Here is a 17,978-nt window from a genome sequence, read left to right on the forward strand (position 1 = left end):
TAGCATTTGCTTTTTTTGCAGCCATTTCACATTGTTGGCTCATATTCAGCTTGTGATCTAGAACAATTCCAAGGTGGTTCTTGCTTGTAGTATTGCTGAGTCACGTATCCCCCATCTTGTAAATGTGCATTTGGTTTCCTTTTCCTAGGTGTAGAAGTTGGCATTAATCCCTATTAAATTTCATTCTGGGGGGCGCGGAGCCTGGCAGCCATGAAACATTATCTCTCTTTAAAAGGGCATAAATCTCAAATGAATATGTTGGAAAAGGACTATGAATGCTAATTGTTGGTGTTGTTGATATTTGCGAAAGTGGAAATGAGATAAGGAGTGAGAAAATTGATGCGGTCTTGGCTGGTGGGGCAGTCTCTTCAGAATGGAAATCGAAAGTGAGCTGTCTGTGTGCCGGGACTGTGTAAGCTGCTTGTTATTGTAATGAGATTTCACAGCGAACGTTGATTTGATTTATGGTGAATCTCACTCCTTATTAGAGAAGAATAAGCTGTTAATCACCGGAATTACAAAGAGATAAAAGCATCCTGGGCAGGACTGACAGACTGTGTTGACTACAAAGAGATAAAAATAGCCATGGCAAGGAGGGGAGCCGGGACGTTAAGAAAGAGATTTATGCCCTATGTCGAATACAAAGAAAAAAATTATAACCGAATGTGCAAAAGTTTTTTGGTCAAGGAAAAAACCCAGTAATCATAACCTCCCATGCCTGGAGAACTTGGCTTCGGAAAAAGTGCAGGGAGAGACAGAGATAGCAGCGGCAGATCTTAAAATGGCAGAAGGTGGCAAGGCACCAGTTGGCAAGGAGCCAGCCACCATGGCTGAAATTAAAAGCTTTATATTAGAAAATAATGAAAGTATCTTCAAGAAAATGGATCAACAGGCAGATAGATCAGATAAACGAATGGCAGTGCTGGCTGATAAGATTGCCCAGAACATTAAAAGTATAAAAGAATTGGAAGCAGGAGCAAATTTGATGGAGAAGAGACAGGACCTTTTTGAAAAAACTTCTAATGTGCAATTCCAGGACCATGAATTAAGGCTGATCCAATTAGAAGACCAGAATCATCGTTCATCAATACGCGTCAAACATCTTATTCAAGTACCAGGAGAGAACTTAAGAGATTTAATCCTGCAATGGTTCAAAGACATGATGCCTGATTTGGAAATAGAGGACTGTGATTTGGGCAGAATCCATAGAGTGGGGGGGCAAAATTATAAAGGAGCTAGTAGAGACATTCTGGTGAAATTTGGCAACTATTATGAAAAAGAGCAAGTTATGAAGAAATTGAGATCCATGGCCCTGCTACAATATAAGGGTAAACCAGTGCAAATTTACAACTATCTTTCTCAGCACACACTTAATTGGAGACACAGTGTCAAGCAGATAACGGAAATACTAGTGAAAAAAGCAATAAAATATGTGTGGGGCTATCCTGTATTTTTAAGATTTACATATGGTGGGGGGGGGAGCACAGAGTAACCTCTTTGGATCAGGGTAAAGAGCTGCTGAAGAGCTTGGGTCTGTATGATGATGCAACTTTGGCTGAAACAGGCGGGAGGGAAGTGAGGCTGGGGCATCTGGGATATAATAGAACTGATAATTGCATTATGAGATAATTGTTGATGGAATTGTTAAAGTATAGAGACCTTGCCGGCCAGGCGAAGCACTGCCTCCCCCCCTCCCCCTTAAGTAGATGGCCGGAGTGATAGACTTGCGGGGATATGGGGTGGGAAGAGGTGGGGGGTGGGGTGGGGGGAAGGGGGAAGGGGGGTGGAGTGGGTTGGAGTAAGGGATTTGAGGTTTTTTTATGGTGTTTGTGTTTTTATGTATGTGAATTTGAGTTACAGAGCACAAGGGATCGGAAGAGACATCAAAAGTGTGATTATGGATAAAAAAATAAAAGTATCAACACTCAATGTTAAAGGTTTGGGGGCAGTCATGAAAAGGAGGAGAATAGAACAAATGCTAAATAAAGAAGGAGCTGACATAATTATGTTGCAAGAAACACATCAGGGGTTCGATAATGTAAATCAGATAAAAATAAAGTGGTCAGTTTATTATGAAAAGTCATTGGGGACTTCAAAAAAAAATGGAGTGGCCACTTTGATTTTAAAAAAAGTGGATTTATATTAGAAACTATAAAAAAGGATGACAATGGTAGATTCCTTATGATAAAAGGTCAAATTGAAGGTAAAGTATATACAGTAGTCAATGTTTATGCCCCAAATGAGAGACATAGAGACTTTTTTATAAAATTATTTAAAGAAATAGAAGAATTCAAGGAGGGGTATGTTATCTTAGCTGGGGATTTTAATATGGTTATGGATAATAGATGGGACAGGTCAAACCCCACTAACGTTGAAAAGAGAAATAATATCACTATAATGAATAAACTAGTAAAAGAAAATGACAATGTGGATTGTTGGCATTTACTTAATGGAGCTAAGCCTGGGTTCTCATATTACTCCCCAGTTTATCATACATACTCCAGGATAGATCATATATTTGTCTCAAAAGAGTTTGCAACTAAGATTTGTAAAATGGAAATGGGGGTAATAAAGGTAACAGATCACACATTGTTAAGTTTAGAATTTACAGTTAAGAAGAATTACAAAGAAGCGTATAGGTGGAAAATGAACACAAAAATATTTAAGTATAATAGTGGTTGAAAAAATTCAGAGGGAATTGTCAGAGCCCTGGGAGATTAATGAAAAGGGAGGAACAGCAGGGTCAGTGGTTTGGGACACCATGAAGGCCGTAGCAAGAGGAATTTGTATTAGAGAAATGTGTAACTTAAGAAGACAACAGTATGCAGAGCAGGAGAAGTTAGAGATAGAGATTAGGAGTTTGGAGGAAGAATATTGGCAGGATAAAAATAAATATAAATTAATAGAAATACAAGCTAAGAAAAAAGAGTTAGAGAATATAAATATAGAACAGGTTCAGAAAAACATAATTTATATGAAAAGGGAATATTTTGAAAATAGTAATAAAAATTCTAGATTTCTTGCCAGACTCACACAAAAGGAAAAAGCGAGGAATGGGATAGGAGTATTGAAGGATAATCAAGGGAATTCTTATCATACAATGAAGGATAAAATAAAAAAAAATTCAGAAATTTTATCAGGAATTATATAAGGGTAAAGATATGCAAAAAAAGAAGTTGGAGGATTATATAGAAAGGTATATAAAGAAGGGAATAAAAATAGAACATAAAGAGCTAATGGAGAAGGTAATAACTCAAAGAGAAGTTGAAGATGTAATCGATAATCTGAAAGTGGGTAAATCACCGGGAGCAGATGGCTTAGGATCAGAATATTATAAGGTCTTTAAAGGGTTTTTAGTTCCGAAATTATTGAAACTTTATAACGCTATATTACAAGGAGAGAAGATACCAGAACCATGGGAACATTCATTGATAATATTAATTCCAAAACCAGATAAAGATTTGACTGTCCCTGACTCATATAGACCTATTTCATTAATAAATCAAGATGCTAATTTTTTTTAATCTATTTTGGTGACACGGTTAAATAAATTTATATCTGAATATATAGGAGAAGACCAATGTGGATTTGTGGCGGGGAGGCAGATGCATAGTTTAGTGGGAAGAGTCTTAAATGCAATACATGTGATAAAAAAATCTAAGATCAAGGCAGGAATTTTGGCATTGGATATTTTTAAGGCTTTTGATTGTGTGAGCTGGCAGGCATTAAAGATTATTCTAGATAAAATGGGATTTGGAAATTAATTTAAAACTATAATAGAACAGTTATATTCCCAAAATACAGCTGTAGTGGTGGTAACGACGGACTCACCGATAAGATACGACTAGCCAGAGGTACAAGACAAGGATGTCCGCTCTCGCCGGACCTGTTTGTAATGGTTATGGAAGTATTGGCGAACGCAATAAGAGATGATGGAGAGATAGAAGGAATTGGTGATGTAAGAAAAATAAAATTGAATATGTTTGTGGATGATACCCTATTGACTATTAAGAATCCAATAAGAAAAATAGATAGAATTAAACAACAATTGAGAGAATTTGAAGAAGTTACTGGATTAAGAATAAATTGGTCCAAATCAGAGATGATTTTGTTTAATTATACTAAGAAGGAAGAAAAGGAATGGGAACAAAAGGGAATAGAAATGAGAGTTAAGGAACAGATTAGATATTTGGGAATTAAAATTACAAAAAAAATTAGATAATTTAGAAAAGGAGAATTTAACGAGGTAAAAAAATAGGTTTTAGCAAAATTGGAAAAATATAAAAGATTAAATTTATCCTGGTTTGGAAGAATAGCATTAATAAAAATGAAGATTTTAGCAAAGATTAATTTTGTGTTTCGGATGTTACCAATAAAAATTTCAGAATTAGAGATAAAAAGTTGGCAAAATATTATAAACAAATATTGTAACTGAGATAAGAAAGCGAGGGTAAATAAGAATAAATGGTATTTAAGTCAAAAAAAGGGAGGAATGGGTCTCCCAAATATAAAACTATATTATGTAGCAAACAGGTTAAGACATATTGTAGAAGCAATTATAGGAGTAGGAGATTTAGATTGCATGGAGGATAAAACCACAAGTAATGTAGAGATGAGTTTGGAAAATGTTTTTTTTTAAGGAAGGAGGGATAAAATGGGTTGAAAGTATAGATAATCCACTCCTGAGGTCTCAATCGGAAATTTGGAGTAAATTTAAAGGGGATCTGCTTCCGAGCAACTCTCCTTTGTCACCGGTAATAATGTTAAAGAATTTCTCAGAGGAACTGAAGGGTAGATTAAGTAAAATATTAAAAGAGAAAAATAAAATGAAATTAAAGGATTGGTTAAGAGAAATAAATACAAGAAAAGATATGGAAGAGCTTTTAAAGGAGAAAAAATTAACTTGGTTATAGGCAATTAGAACAGTGGAATAAAAAGTGGATTAGAGAAAATAGAGTTTGTAGAGAATTGACAAAGTTTGAGGAATTAATAGTTAAAAGGGAAAAGTGTAAGGGAGGAAGTTTAGCATTAAAAGGGTTAATGAGTGAAATATATAAAATATTGCTAGAGGAAGGGCTAACGGATAGTGCAGGAAAAATGGTATGGGAGACAGATTTGAAGGTACAAATAGGGCGACAGAGCTGGGAGGGACTGTGGAAACAAAGAGTGTTGAGAAGTATGTCAGTGAGAATAAAAGAGAACTATTTTAAAATTTTGTGGAGGTGGTACCTAACCCCGATTAGATTGAATAAGATAAATGAGCAGCATTCAGCAAACTGTTGGAGAGGATGTGGGGGAAAAGGAACGTATTTACATATGTGGTGGGAATGCAAATATGTACAAAGATTATGGAAGATGGTGTTTTCGGAAATTGAAGAAATATTGGGAATGAAGATAGAACAAACACCAAAAATTGCCTTACTGTCACTATATGAAGATTTAAAATGTGGAAAAGAAATGAAAGAATTAATATCGAGTTTGCTGACTGCAGCACGATTGATGATAGCTAGGAACTGGAAGATTCAAGGGGAATATTCTATTGAAGAGTGGTACAAAGAAGTATGGGATATAGCCATTAATGATAAACTGACATGTAATATTAAGTGGAGGAAAGGTATAACTAAAATAAACGAGTCTGAAGGAATTTGGAAACAGTTCCTAATATTTGTGTTTTCTAAGGGAAGTGGGAAACCACCAGGAGAGGAGAGTATGAGATTTTGGAAGCAGGAATAGATCCTGAGGTGGTGGGTGCACTTATATGTTAAGAATTATTATGATATTGTTATGATATGTTATGTTATAGTTAATATCTAATCAATATATATGTATTCAACATTTACTCAACATGTATGTAGTATGTTGTTGTTGTTGTTGTTTCCTTATTGTAATGGTGTTTGTTTAATTATGTGGAAAAGCAATAAAAATCAATTAAAAAATAATAATAAATGCTTTGAGTGTCGGAAGATCTTTGCTCTGAGCTCACGCCTTAAGCAACATCAAAGAATTCTATTAAAGCAGCCCAAAGTAGCATTTGCTTTTTTTGCAACCACATCACACTGTTGGCTCATATTCTGCTTGTGATCTAGAACATTCCAAGGTGGTTCTTGTTTGTAGTATTGCTGAGTCACGTATCCCCCGTCTTGTAAATGTGCATTTGGTTTCCTTTTCCTAGGTGTAGAAGTTGGTATTAATCCCTATTAAATTTCATTCTGTTGTTTTCAGCCCAGCACTCCAGCCTATCCAGATCACTTTGAAGTTTGTTTCTGTCTTCCAGGGTATTAGCTATCCCACCCAATTTTGTGTCATATGCAAACTTGATAAGTGTTCCCTGCACCTCCTTCAACATTTAATAAAAATGTTGAAGAGCACTGGGCCCAGGACTGATCCCTGCGGTATCCCACTCCTTACCTCCCCTCAGATTTAGAAGGTACTGTTGATAAGCATTCTTTGAGTCTGGCCAACTCTGTATCCACCTAATAGTTGTTCCATCTAGCCCACTTTTATCTCTTTTGTTTATTGGAATATCATGGGGCACTTTGTCAAAAGCTTTGCTGAAGGCAAGACATATGACATCCACAGCATTCCCACAGTCCTCAAGGGAGGTTGTCCGATCAAACAATAAGATGAGATTAGTCTGACAGGATTTGTTCTTGACAAATCCCTGTTGGCTTCTAGTAATTATTGCATTGTTTTCAAGGTGCTTACAGATTGACTTCTTTAGAATCTGCTCCAGAATTTTCCCAGGGATTGATGTCAGACTGACTGGCCTGCCTTTTCCCAGGTTCCTCCTTTTTGCCCTGTTTGAAGAAGGAACAACGTTAGCCCTCCTCCAGATATACGGCCCCTCACCCGTCTTCCATGATTTTGCAAAGATAATAGACGGTGGTTCTGAGAGTTCTTCCGCTAGCTCCTTCATTTCTCTAGGATGAAGTTCATCAGGCCCTGGAGATTTGATCTCATTCAAGGAAATTGGGTGTTCCTTGACTATTTGTTTATCAATCTCAGACTGCAATCCTGCCCCCTCATACTTGTGCTTCTCTTTTTTCAGGGGGGTCATAGACCCGCCTTTGGGAGAAGACTGAGCCAAAGTAGGAATTCAGCACTTCAGGCTTTTCTTTGTCATCTATTATCAATTACCCATCCTCGTCAAGCAGTTGAACCACCATTTCTTTCCTGTGTGTTTTACTATTCACGTATCGGAAGAAAGCCTTTTTATTGCTTTTAGCATCCCTCGCTAATCTCAGCTCATTCTCAGCTTTAGCCTTCCTGACGCCATTTCGGCACTTCTGTGCCACCTGTCTATACTCTTCTTTTGTAGCCTGGCCTTCTTTCCACTTCCTGTATGTATCCCTTTTTTGTTTTCAGATCATCCCTAAGCTTTTTGTGGAGCCACATTGGTTTCTTCTGTTGTCTTCTATCTTTTTTTCCTTGTTGGAATGGTTTGTAATGGTGCCGTTAAAATTTCTTTTAAAAAATACTCCCACCCATCTTGGACTCCTTTTCTCATTAGGGTCACTTGCCATGGGACCTTGCTTATCATAGTTCTGAGTTTATTAAAATCAGCTTTCCTGAAATCCAGAGTATGTGTACAGCTACACTCAGCTTTTGTCTCCTTTATAATCAAGAATTCAAGTACGAGGTGGTCACTTTCCCCCAGAGTTCCCGTAACTGCTACTTTATCCACTAATTCATCCCTATTGATCAATATCAAGTCAAGGATTGCTGATCCTCTAGTTCCTTCCTCCACTTTCTGTAGGAGGAAGTGATCGCCCACACGTTTGGCAATATTTGTCTCCCAAAAGTTATTAGGGTAATTGAAGTCCCCCATCACTACTACATCACACTTCCTTGAAACACTGGCAATTTGTTTCCCAAAAGTTTAGTCCTCGTCTTCTCCTTGATTGGGTGATCAGTAGTAGACTCCAATTATAATTTTCTTTTTAGTCCTCACCACATTTCTTTTAACCCAGATGCTCTAGGTGGGGCTCCCAGTCTGATCCGCCTGTATTTCTGTGCAGCGATAGGTATTTTTAACATATAGTGCAACTCCGCCTCCCTTTCTATTTCTTCTGCTCTTTTTGAATGAGTTACATTCTTCAATTGCTATATTCCAGTCATGGGAGTCATTCCACCCGTTTCAGTTATACCTATCATGTCGTATTTGCCTTCACGTCATAAAAGTTCAAGTTCATTCTGTTTGTTTCCCACACTCTGGGCATTAGCATATAGGCATCGAAGACCATGTGCTTTATAGTCTGGCTTTGTTCCTATATTGTTTTGGACAATATTTTGGGGCGCTATTGGAGCTGTTCTCTGCGTTTTGATGCATGGGCCTTCTTCTATTGTTGCCTTCAAGTTTACGTCTCCCAGCCCCATAAGATTCAGTTTAAAGCCCTCCTGATCAAGTTCTTTATGCTGTGGCCAAGCTTATTTGGGAACTATTTTTGACAAACATGAATTGTATGTTATTTCATAATAATTATGTTAAGGTTTGGAATGAAGTTAAAGGTTTTGCAAGATGGGAAAAGGTTCAGCTGTCACTTTTGGGGAGAATTGCAACAATTAAAATAAATGCTTTGCCTAGAATGTTATTTTTGTTTCAAACAATACCCATTGTAACATTGAATTTACCATTTGAGCAGTGACAGAGAGAGAGAGAGAGATCTATGTTTATACAGCAATCAAAAACCCCAAGAGTTAAAATTAAAATATTGCAGGATGCAAAAGAAAGAGGAGGGCTGGGCCTACCAGACCTCAAAGTGTATTTCTTGGGCTGCTGTTTTATGTGGATGAAAGATTGGGTGTTGATGAAAAATAGGAGACTGTTGGAACTGGAAGGATACGAATTGAGATTTGGATGGCATGGCTACTTGTGGTACCATAAAGCCAAGGTTAATGTAGAATTTATTAATAATAATGTAAACCAATGTTCTGTCATAAAATACCACTTTGGGTATCGGCCCAGGGGGCTATTGATAGAAGGGAATTGACAAATATGCCTAAATGGTTGACATATAATGATGTATTACAAATGTCACAAGATGAATATCAGTTAAAATCAAGGGAGGAACTGCTGAAAGATGGTCGTATGTGTTTTGGTATGTACAAATTAGGTTTCCTTGTGCACAAGTCATGGAAAGGTTTAAAATAGACAAAAGAATGGTGGGTTTGAGCAATCAAAATCTGAATTTGAAATGAAGTTATGTCCAAATGATGAACATGTTATCTCAAAGATGCATAAACTTTTATTAAAGTACGAGACGGAGGATGAGTAGGTAAAAGACTATGATAAAATGGGAAAATATGGTGGGAGAAGATTTGAAATGTTCATTAGAAGGACCGAGGGGACAGGAGCAGGCAGAAGTAACATCGGGGCCTGCTCCTGTTGGACTCTTCCCCCACCCCCACAGGGCAAACTGTCATCTTGGCCCTGTGAGGAAGAAGAAGGACCGAGGGGACAGGAGCAGGCAGAAGTAACATCGGGGCCTGCTCCTGCTGGACTCTCTCTCTCTCTCTCTCTCTCTCTCTCTCTCTCTCTCTCTCTCTTTCTCTCTCCTCCCTCCCTCCCTCCTGGACTCCTTTTCCTTGTGTGTCATGTCTTTATTAGACTGTAAGCCTGAGGGCAGGGACTGTCTTTTTTGCTAAGTGTAAGCCGCTCCGAGAGCCTTTTTTGGCTGAGGAGCGGGGTATAAGTATGATAAATAAATAAATAAATAAAAATTATGTTCAAGACTAAAAGAGAATTTTTTAATATGATGTACAGATGGTATATGTCTCCTGTAAAATTGGCTACAATGTATAAGAGTCCCCTGGAAAACTGTTGGAAATTAGGAAGAGGAGGAGGAGGAGGAAACGTTTATCTTCTTTGGTGGACTTGTAAAAAAGCCAAAGCATTCTGGATACAAATACACTCTTGAATTCAAAAAAATTCTCAAGACTAACATACAAATGAAACGGGAGTCTTCCTACGGGGACTAATGGATAAACAGCTGAAAGAGAAGGGGGGAACTTTATTTATATATACGACAATGGCAGCGAGACCGTTGTATGCACAAAAATGGGAGAATGAAACACCAACAACGAATGAATGGATGTTGAAGATGTTGGAGTTGGCGGATATGACAAAAATCACATCGATAATGAGAGAAAAGTCCACATCCAGGTTTATATCTGAATGGAAACCTCTGATAGCATTTTTGCAAGAAACAGAGAGAAAGGATGTATTTGTCTGTGGAGATATAGTTAAGATAGAAGAAAGAAAAGAATGTGTTTACTGTGTTAAATGTAATGGAGGAACGAGAAAAGATAGTTCGCATTTCTGATATGAAGAAAGCCAAAAGTACACCTTAACCTTAGATGATTTTTTAATTGTATTTTTGTTTGTACTCTTTGTAATGTTCTTGTGGTATGGATGTCTGTGATGTTTGAAATAATAATAAAAAATTATGCTAGGAAGACATGTGGTCTGTGACTTTGGGCAAAAATAAATAGAAGGCAGTAGTTTTTAAATGACTAATTTATATAAGGTTCCTGAAAGCACACAACTACCCAAACCACTAGTGAAGAGAGATGATTAACAAGAAACCCATTTATGGTTTGGGTCGTTGTGTGCTTTCCGGCACCTTATATATATCAGACTGTGCCTTTGGGGACAGTACTGTACGGATGCCAGGGGGAAGAATTTATTAAATAGCGCCCGCCTTGCCTTGCCTCACTGGTCACCACCACTACCGCCACCTCGCCCCATGCTGCTGCTGCCACTACTGCTGCCGCACAGCCTCTCCCACAGGGATTGTCCATCCGGGCGCAAATATTCCCCAGCAAGGCTAATGGCAAATGCGATCTGTGCACTCTCCTGGAGTCCAGAAAACGTGCAGCCTGCTCCCCCACGCCCCCCACGCTTTCCCCAGAGGTTTTAAAATAAATTGAAAATCCCCCCCGGAGCCCCCCAGAGGGTATGAAAACCCGGAGATTCTGGGGGAAACTGGCCAGGTGGTTACCAGAGCTGCACTCCTGGAACAATCCTCATGGCCATGGGGACTCACAGCGTCAGGCAAAGTTTATTCCTCCTAGATCAGCAGGCAAATGCTTAAGCCAGGACTACTCAGACAGCTTTGGAAGGTACTGGCTCCAGGGAAAGTTCTTTCCCCACAGTCAGACATGCTGACTGTATTCCAATTGTATTCGTTCTCCTGTAACGGAGGCTTTTAAAACTAAGGGCTCTGCTCTAGGGAAAGGTTTTTCCACATTCCAGTTACTATTAGAATTTGCTGGAGGCTTTTAAAACCAAGGGATCTGATCTACTGAAAGGTGTTACTATTAGAATTTACTGGACTCTTCCACATGTGTGACCTTCAAAGTAGGGGTGTGCACGGACCCCCCGCTCTGCTTCATTTCCAGATCCGCCGTTTTCGGAGCGGCCCGCTTCGCCCCACCCCCGCTCCGCCCACTTCCGCTCCACTCTGCATGGAGCTCCAGATCCGGATCGGAGCTCTGTTTTCCCCCCCATAGGGTTGCATTGAAAGCTAAAAAATTATACAACGCTTTTTCTGTTCAAGTTAGAAACCTCAAACTCAGCACCATGAAAGCTTATCCACGTGTCCACACGCACGCCATGTTTCAAGCAAATCCCACCATCCCCTGATTTTTGGGGAATTTTTGAAAATCGGGCACCCCATTCAGACCCCTTGGGATAGCTCCGTCAATTTGCATGTTAGAAACCTCAAACTTGTCACCAGGACAGCTTATCCATGTGTCCACACGGACGCCCAGACTCAAAGCAGTCCCATCATCCCCTGATTTTTGGGGAATTTATGAAAATCCAACACCCCTTTCCATAGCTCCGTCAATTTGCGCTTTAAAAAAACCCTCAAACTCACCACCATGAAAGCTTATCCAGGGATACATACGCACGCCGAGACTCAAGTGAGTGCAGGAAGGACTTCTCCCCTGAGTCAAAGCCACACACACACAACATCCCTGCGAGGTGGGCAGGGGAGGAGGGAGGGAAGGCAGGCAGGCAGGCAGGCAGGCAGCAGACATTTCTGGGGGCATAAGGAAGTGAGCCAAGGATAAGCCAGTAATGCATATAAAATGGAATAAATAAATAAATAAATAAACAAAGGAGGGGTGGAATTAAAAGTAGCAGTGTTGCTGAATAAACAACAAGAATAACTTTTAAGAAAAGGCTATATCTGTCTTTTACCAGTAATAGGGGGACGTGCCTGGGGGAGAGGGAAGCAGCTGCTAGTTCGACTCATGAAAGCCATTGCTTCACCACGAGCTGAGAAGTAGAACTTTCACTTCAACTCATGATAGGCATTGCTCCACCACTACGAGAAGTAGAACGCTCACTTCGACTCATGATAGGCATTGCTCCACCGGGTTACTCTCTTTGGAGGGCTCTGATGGCCCTCCAAGTACAGGAGAGAGTGGGGGCACGTCCACAATGAGATGCCCTAGGGGAGCTCATCCCCTTGCCCCACATCTTTTCAGTTGTTCCCCAAAGTTAGGGTGAGTAGCAGTGCTGTGTTTCTATCTCTTATTATTGGCTTAGTATATGATTTCAGGTTGTGTTTGTGCATTTGGTGGGGCTACTGTGTTAAAAAACACTGGGAAAAGTCCGTTCAGATTAAGAAAGAGAAGTTCCCAGAATCCCAAGTTACCTGTTTTGCCTATCCCCTCCTCCAACTTTGGGATCATGGGATCATGACCGGGAGCTGACTCTGCCCCTCAGCCCTTTGAAAAAGGTATTTTTCCCGCCGATTTTTTAAAAAAATTCTAGCACGCGACCCGCACCACACAGAGAGGTGATAGTAGTCTCAAAATGACCTCCATCCACGACTCTCTGTGCACAAGAATTTCCAGAATGATAGCTTAAAAACCAACGCAGTTATCCCCGAGTCTTTCCCGCAATGCAATCCTATGGGCGAAAAGCCGAAAATCACCGTTTGAGCCGCGCTGTTGACTCGATTTTTAAAAAAATTCTAGCACGTGACCCGCACGATGCAGAGAGTAGTCTCAAAATGACCCCCATCCACGACTCTCTGTGCACAAGAATTTCCAGAACGATAGCTTCAAAAAGAACCTAGTTATCCGCGATTATTTCCCGCAATGCAATCCTATGGGCGAAATGTTTTCAAGATGGCGACCGGAGCGCTCCGCCTGAACTAGGAGCTCCGAAAAATGGGCGCTTCTCTTCGCCTTGCTTCTAGGGGTCCGTGGCCCGCTTCTACTCCGCCTCTGGGTAAGGCGGAGCAGGCCAATCCGCTACTGCTTCTACGCTCATAATCGGAGTGGAGCACATGCCTACTTCAAAGCAATTTCAAGCCTTTGCTATGATGGACGCTGACTGCACAGTTTGAGCGCTGATGGAGCTTCTGCCTGCATGAATTCTTTGATGCGATTTAAGACTTATTGCATGACTACAACATAAATAAATACTACTACTACAATGCCAAACAATGCAACACAAGAAGATAATCACAATAAACAAAATTAATAGTCAGAAATATAAAATCAAATTATACTGAATAAAACCTAAGTGCAGCTGACTGAAAGACAAGGACTGTGCTATGTTTTCTCTGCGGGCAAGTATGGATTTTCTTTGGGCAAATGCTTTCATTGGCTTTAATATGTCCTGCTTTTATGGATGAAGGGAGCCCTGCTGTTCACATCCTAAGAGAGGGCGGAAATCATTGTTCGCTTCCATCCCTTTTTGGGGTTCAAGTGCAGGGAACAGAGGGGGCTTAGAACGGAGCCCTGGGATGCATTGGGAGAGAAACTCTGGTTCATCAGCAGACCTCTTATTTCGAGGAGGGCCGAAGGTTTTCCTGCCTTGAGCCTGAGATGGATTCAGACCTGCTCTCAAAGAAGGGGTCAAGGTGTGCAACAAGAGGCCACTATGAGCAGAAGTTGCCATGAGTGTTGTACTCCTCACGGCTAGCGGCTTCGTGGGTCCAGAATCTTCCTGTACCTTGATAAGGCCTCACCTAACATTAGGGTGACCCTATGGAAAGGAAGACAGGGCTCCTGCAGCATTAACTGTTGTGATGAAGAGGGAATTTCACCAGGTTCCTCATATTATAAAAATGACACCTGCTGAAATTCCTTTTTCTATGCAACTGCTAAAGATACAGGAGCCCTGTCCTCCTTTTCATAGGCTCACCTTACTTGACCTCTCTCTTTTTAGAGCATCTATTCATGTTTAGAGTTCTGAAGGGCACCAGGTTGGGGAACGCTGTTCTGCAGCAAGGGCAGGCAGCAGGACGGAGGGCTCCCATGCCGGAGGCTGCGTTACGCACTCAAAGGGGAAACGGCTGTGGATCCCACAAAGACCCCAGGTGCAGATGGGGCAGCGATGCTGCTGGGGGGATAAAAGACCCCCCCCCATCGTGGAAAAGCCTCCTTCCCAGGTCCGTGTCTTTGCCAGGAGCCTCTGCGGCTCTCTAGTGCTGCCTCGACCGAAGGGTTAAAGAGGCGGAGAGGGGGCTGGGACCTAGAGCCCAGGCTGGATGAGGCCCCTCCCTTCCGGCCCCACATTTCCTCCACCCCCTATTGCAAAGGAGCCTGGGATTCTCCCCCTGCTCGCCTCGTCTGTCCGCCGCCTGCAGCCTCTTTTCCCCTGCGAAGGAGTCGGTGAGTGCAGACTGCAAGGGGGTCCCAGGGGGGAGGGGGCGGAAAGAGAGCCCCCACAGGATAGGGGGTGCAGGTTTGGGGCAGGGGGTGGGTTGGAAGAGAGAGGGAGCCCCGGGTGGGGAGGAGGAATGTCCCCCCTGTGGGCAAAAGGCTGCCCTGGTGTCCTGTCTGCATTGCATTTTTATTTTGTTTCCTCTCCCTGATTCAAACCTAGTGAATAAGCAAAATTCATAAGTCACTTTGGTCACGAGGCCTGCGAAATACAACCTGGGGCGCTTTTGTTGATTAAGAAGGGAGCCTGCTGTTGGTTTTAGTACGTCCCTCTTTGATGTATTAAGTGAGCCCGAAGTTCACATCCTGAGAGTGGGGAGAAACCGCTGTTACTCAGGTCCCTGATTGGGGTTCAAGTGCTGGGAGCAGAGAGGGCATAGAAAGGGAGCGGTGGGACGGATTGGGAGAGAAACTCTGGTTCATTGGAGATGTAGAACCAGAGCAAGGGCTGGCACTTTCAGCTTTTGTTCAATACCCTGCCCTTCAAAAAACCAATGTTTTTCCTTAAAATGTGTTCATACAAAATATCCTGTTCACTCCCCACAATCCCTCCACAATACTCTCATCAGAGTGACAGAGGAACAGAAAAGGATTAGTTTGGGTGTCTTGAACTCCTTTCAGATGAGATTAGTTTGCAATCCTGTACCACTTGGGGGGAAGCCCTAGTAAACTCAGTGGCACTGGCTTCTGAGAAGACATGTATAGGATCCAAGTATAAACCATCCTTCTCCAGCCTGGTGCTCTCCAGATGTGCTGCGCTGCAACTCCCATGTTATGGTGAAGACAAAAATCATTTTCATCAATAGTTTTTGAAATAATCGTTCCTAACACATGGATCTAGTAGGTGGTAGCTCTGCCTTTGATCTCACACTGCTGAACACGTCAGAAAAATCCTCTGCGGTCACAGCATTCGCAGCATTCTTGATCACTGTCCATGCTGACAGAGACTTTTATGAGTTGAATGCCAAAACATCTAGAGATCTACATTTTGCCTGCCCTTGCTCTAGAACAGCATTCCCCGATCAGTTTTCCAGAACCCCTCAGTCACTTCTGCATATGATAGCCTGCTGTCCTCCACATGTTTGAGAGTACAAGTCACAGCATTCCTGTCCATGGGACATACTGACTTGCAATGATGGGAGTTGTAGTCCAACACCTTTGGAGGGCACCAGGTTGGGGAAGGGCTGCTCTAAACAAAGAAAGAGAAGTAGGTGGACCTAAGTTGTCCGTCATCAGTTTTCCACAACCCCACCACCACCTCTGCGTATCCTATTCTCCATCCTGTCCTCATGGTTTATATCTGCTTTGGGAGAATGAGAATTTCACTGGCACTTTCTGCCTCCTCAGGGAGGATGTGGCGTTAAAGGCTTGTGAGCCTTAACTCCCAATTTCCCTGCTTTTTGGAGTTTGGTTGAAAACTGTAGAGCCTTTAAGGTTGTTTTGTAAACCGTAGGTTTTTTTATTTATTGAATTTCATGGCTTTGTGTAACGGATGACCACACAGGAAAGAAGCCATATAAATGTATGGGATGTGGGGAAAGCTTCAGCTGTAGTGGGACCTTGAGTAGACGTCAAAGAACCGACACGGGAGAAAAAATTATTTTTTAAATAATTTCCCAATTTACACTATTTTTTTAAAAATATGACACTATAGTTTAATTATTTTAAAAATTACACTAAAATCTATAATTTTTACTATATTGACATTAAAGAATCCACTTAAAGCAAGAATCAGAGTATCTAGCATTTTTCATATAACTGCTTGATAACCCACACATCACATAACTTCCAAATGAAAGGCATCACCAAATGTTGCTTCCTTGCTCGTATTTTCTTGCTATGTCAATAACTGGAGATCATAGTTAACAATACATTTAGTTATTTATTGCAGAGTTTTCGCTATGGGGTGGTTTATCAATGTAATAAATAAATACACCCAGGCTATGGGACGATATATAAATGTAATTCCTTATGCCCCCCCTTCCCGTCACCAGATTGAAAAGAGGACAGGGCACCTGCAGCTTTAACAGTTGTGATGAAGAGGGAATTTCATCAGATTCCCCATATATACAAATGACACCTGCTGGAATTCCCGTTTCAATACAACTGTTAAAGATACAGGAGCCCTGTCCTCCTTTTCATATGATCACCCTATATAAACCATTCATCTCTTAAGGCTTCCTTAGTGGCATATTTCATTTGTTTAACAAGCTGAAAAAGTATTCACTGTTTTCTTGCTTAATTTTAAAATAAGCTTTCACACATTATTAACTTTTAATGGCATTAATTCAGCTCTGGTTCTACACACTCTCTCTCCCGTCAAAGTAGAGTAAGAGCTTCATTTTCAACTACAAATCTGGTTGAAAAATCTGCCCGGGGGTCGCGGAGCCCCCTTTGAGACAGGTGCTGGCTCTTACGAACACGGCGGTCTGTTCTTCTCAGCTGCACCCTGTCCAGGAATTCAAGCAAATAGGTATGTGGGCTTCCCCTGTGCCCACCCTGTGCTCATAAAATTGCTTTGGGCCTGTTCTCTAGAAATCAAAGTATCTATGCTTCCAAAGTAACTGGAAAATGTGTTAAGGATGCAACCATGACACCAACTCTTGTGAAGAGTATTGAAACACTAGTTTCACAAGATTGTGTGCCTCCTAGGAATGTTACAGGGTGTTGTGGCTTGCTTTAGAAAGAGGTAACCATGAAATGAACAGATGGGCACAAGTTTCTCAGTAATCATTGATGTATTGTTTTTTCTGTCCTTGAAAAGATTGCACTCTGCACATGTGTAAAATCCTTGCTTATAACTAGCTGAGAAGCTTACCTGTTACTGTTTCATGATTGGTTTATTCTATGGAGAGGTTCTCCCTTGTTTCTAAGGGGACTGACCCTATAAGTATGTTAGCATTTCCTGAAAATAGTGGGCAGTTCCTTGGGTCCTCTGAGGGCTTCCACCTGGCAGTGCTAAGCGCTGCTCGTAATAAACCTTCTAAAAAAAGAGAATCATAGAATAGTAGAATTGGAAGGGGCCTATAAGTCCATCGAGACCAAGACCCTGCTCAATGCAGGAATCCACCTTAAAGCATCCCTGACAGATGGTTGTCCAGCTGCCTCTTGAAGGCCTCTAGTGTGGCAGAGCCCACAACCTCCTATGTCTTAGAGTCTTTGACCACCACTACGTCTTAGAGTCTTTGACCACCACTCAGCGATCCCACTTAGAGGAGACCAACCTTTCCCAGGTTCCTCGACACACCCTCGAAATATCATCTCTGAAGTTTTGGCCTGTGGCCTACCTT

The 17,978-nt window shown here is 41.3% G+C and overlaps 1 protein-coding gene across 1 annotated transcript in view; it reads left to right on the forward strand.

Annotated features, from left to right (window-relative positions):
• LOC134395749 (uncharacterized) overlaps window positions 1-17,978 on the forward strand; it is a gene marked incomplete at its 5' end in the record, with an annotated part of 243,620 nt that overhangs the window by 136,653 nt on the left and 88,989 nt on the right. Inside the window, 1 exon segment of the mRNA XM_063121911.1 lies at window positions 1,233-1,252. Coding sequence (XP_062977981.1) covers window positions 1,233-1,252 — 20 coding nt within the window.

This window comes from Elgaria multicarinata, chromosome 3 (genome assembly GCF_023053635.1).
Source record: "Elgaria multicarinata webbii isolate HBS135686 ecotype San Diego chromosome 3, rElgMul1.1.pri, whole genome shotgun sequence".
Taxonomy (NCBI): domain Eukaryota; kingdom Metazoa; phylum Chordata; class Lepidosauria; order Squamata; family Anguidae; genus Elgaria; species Elgaria multicarinata.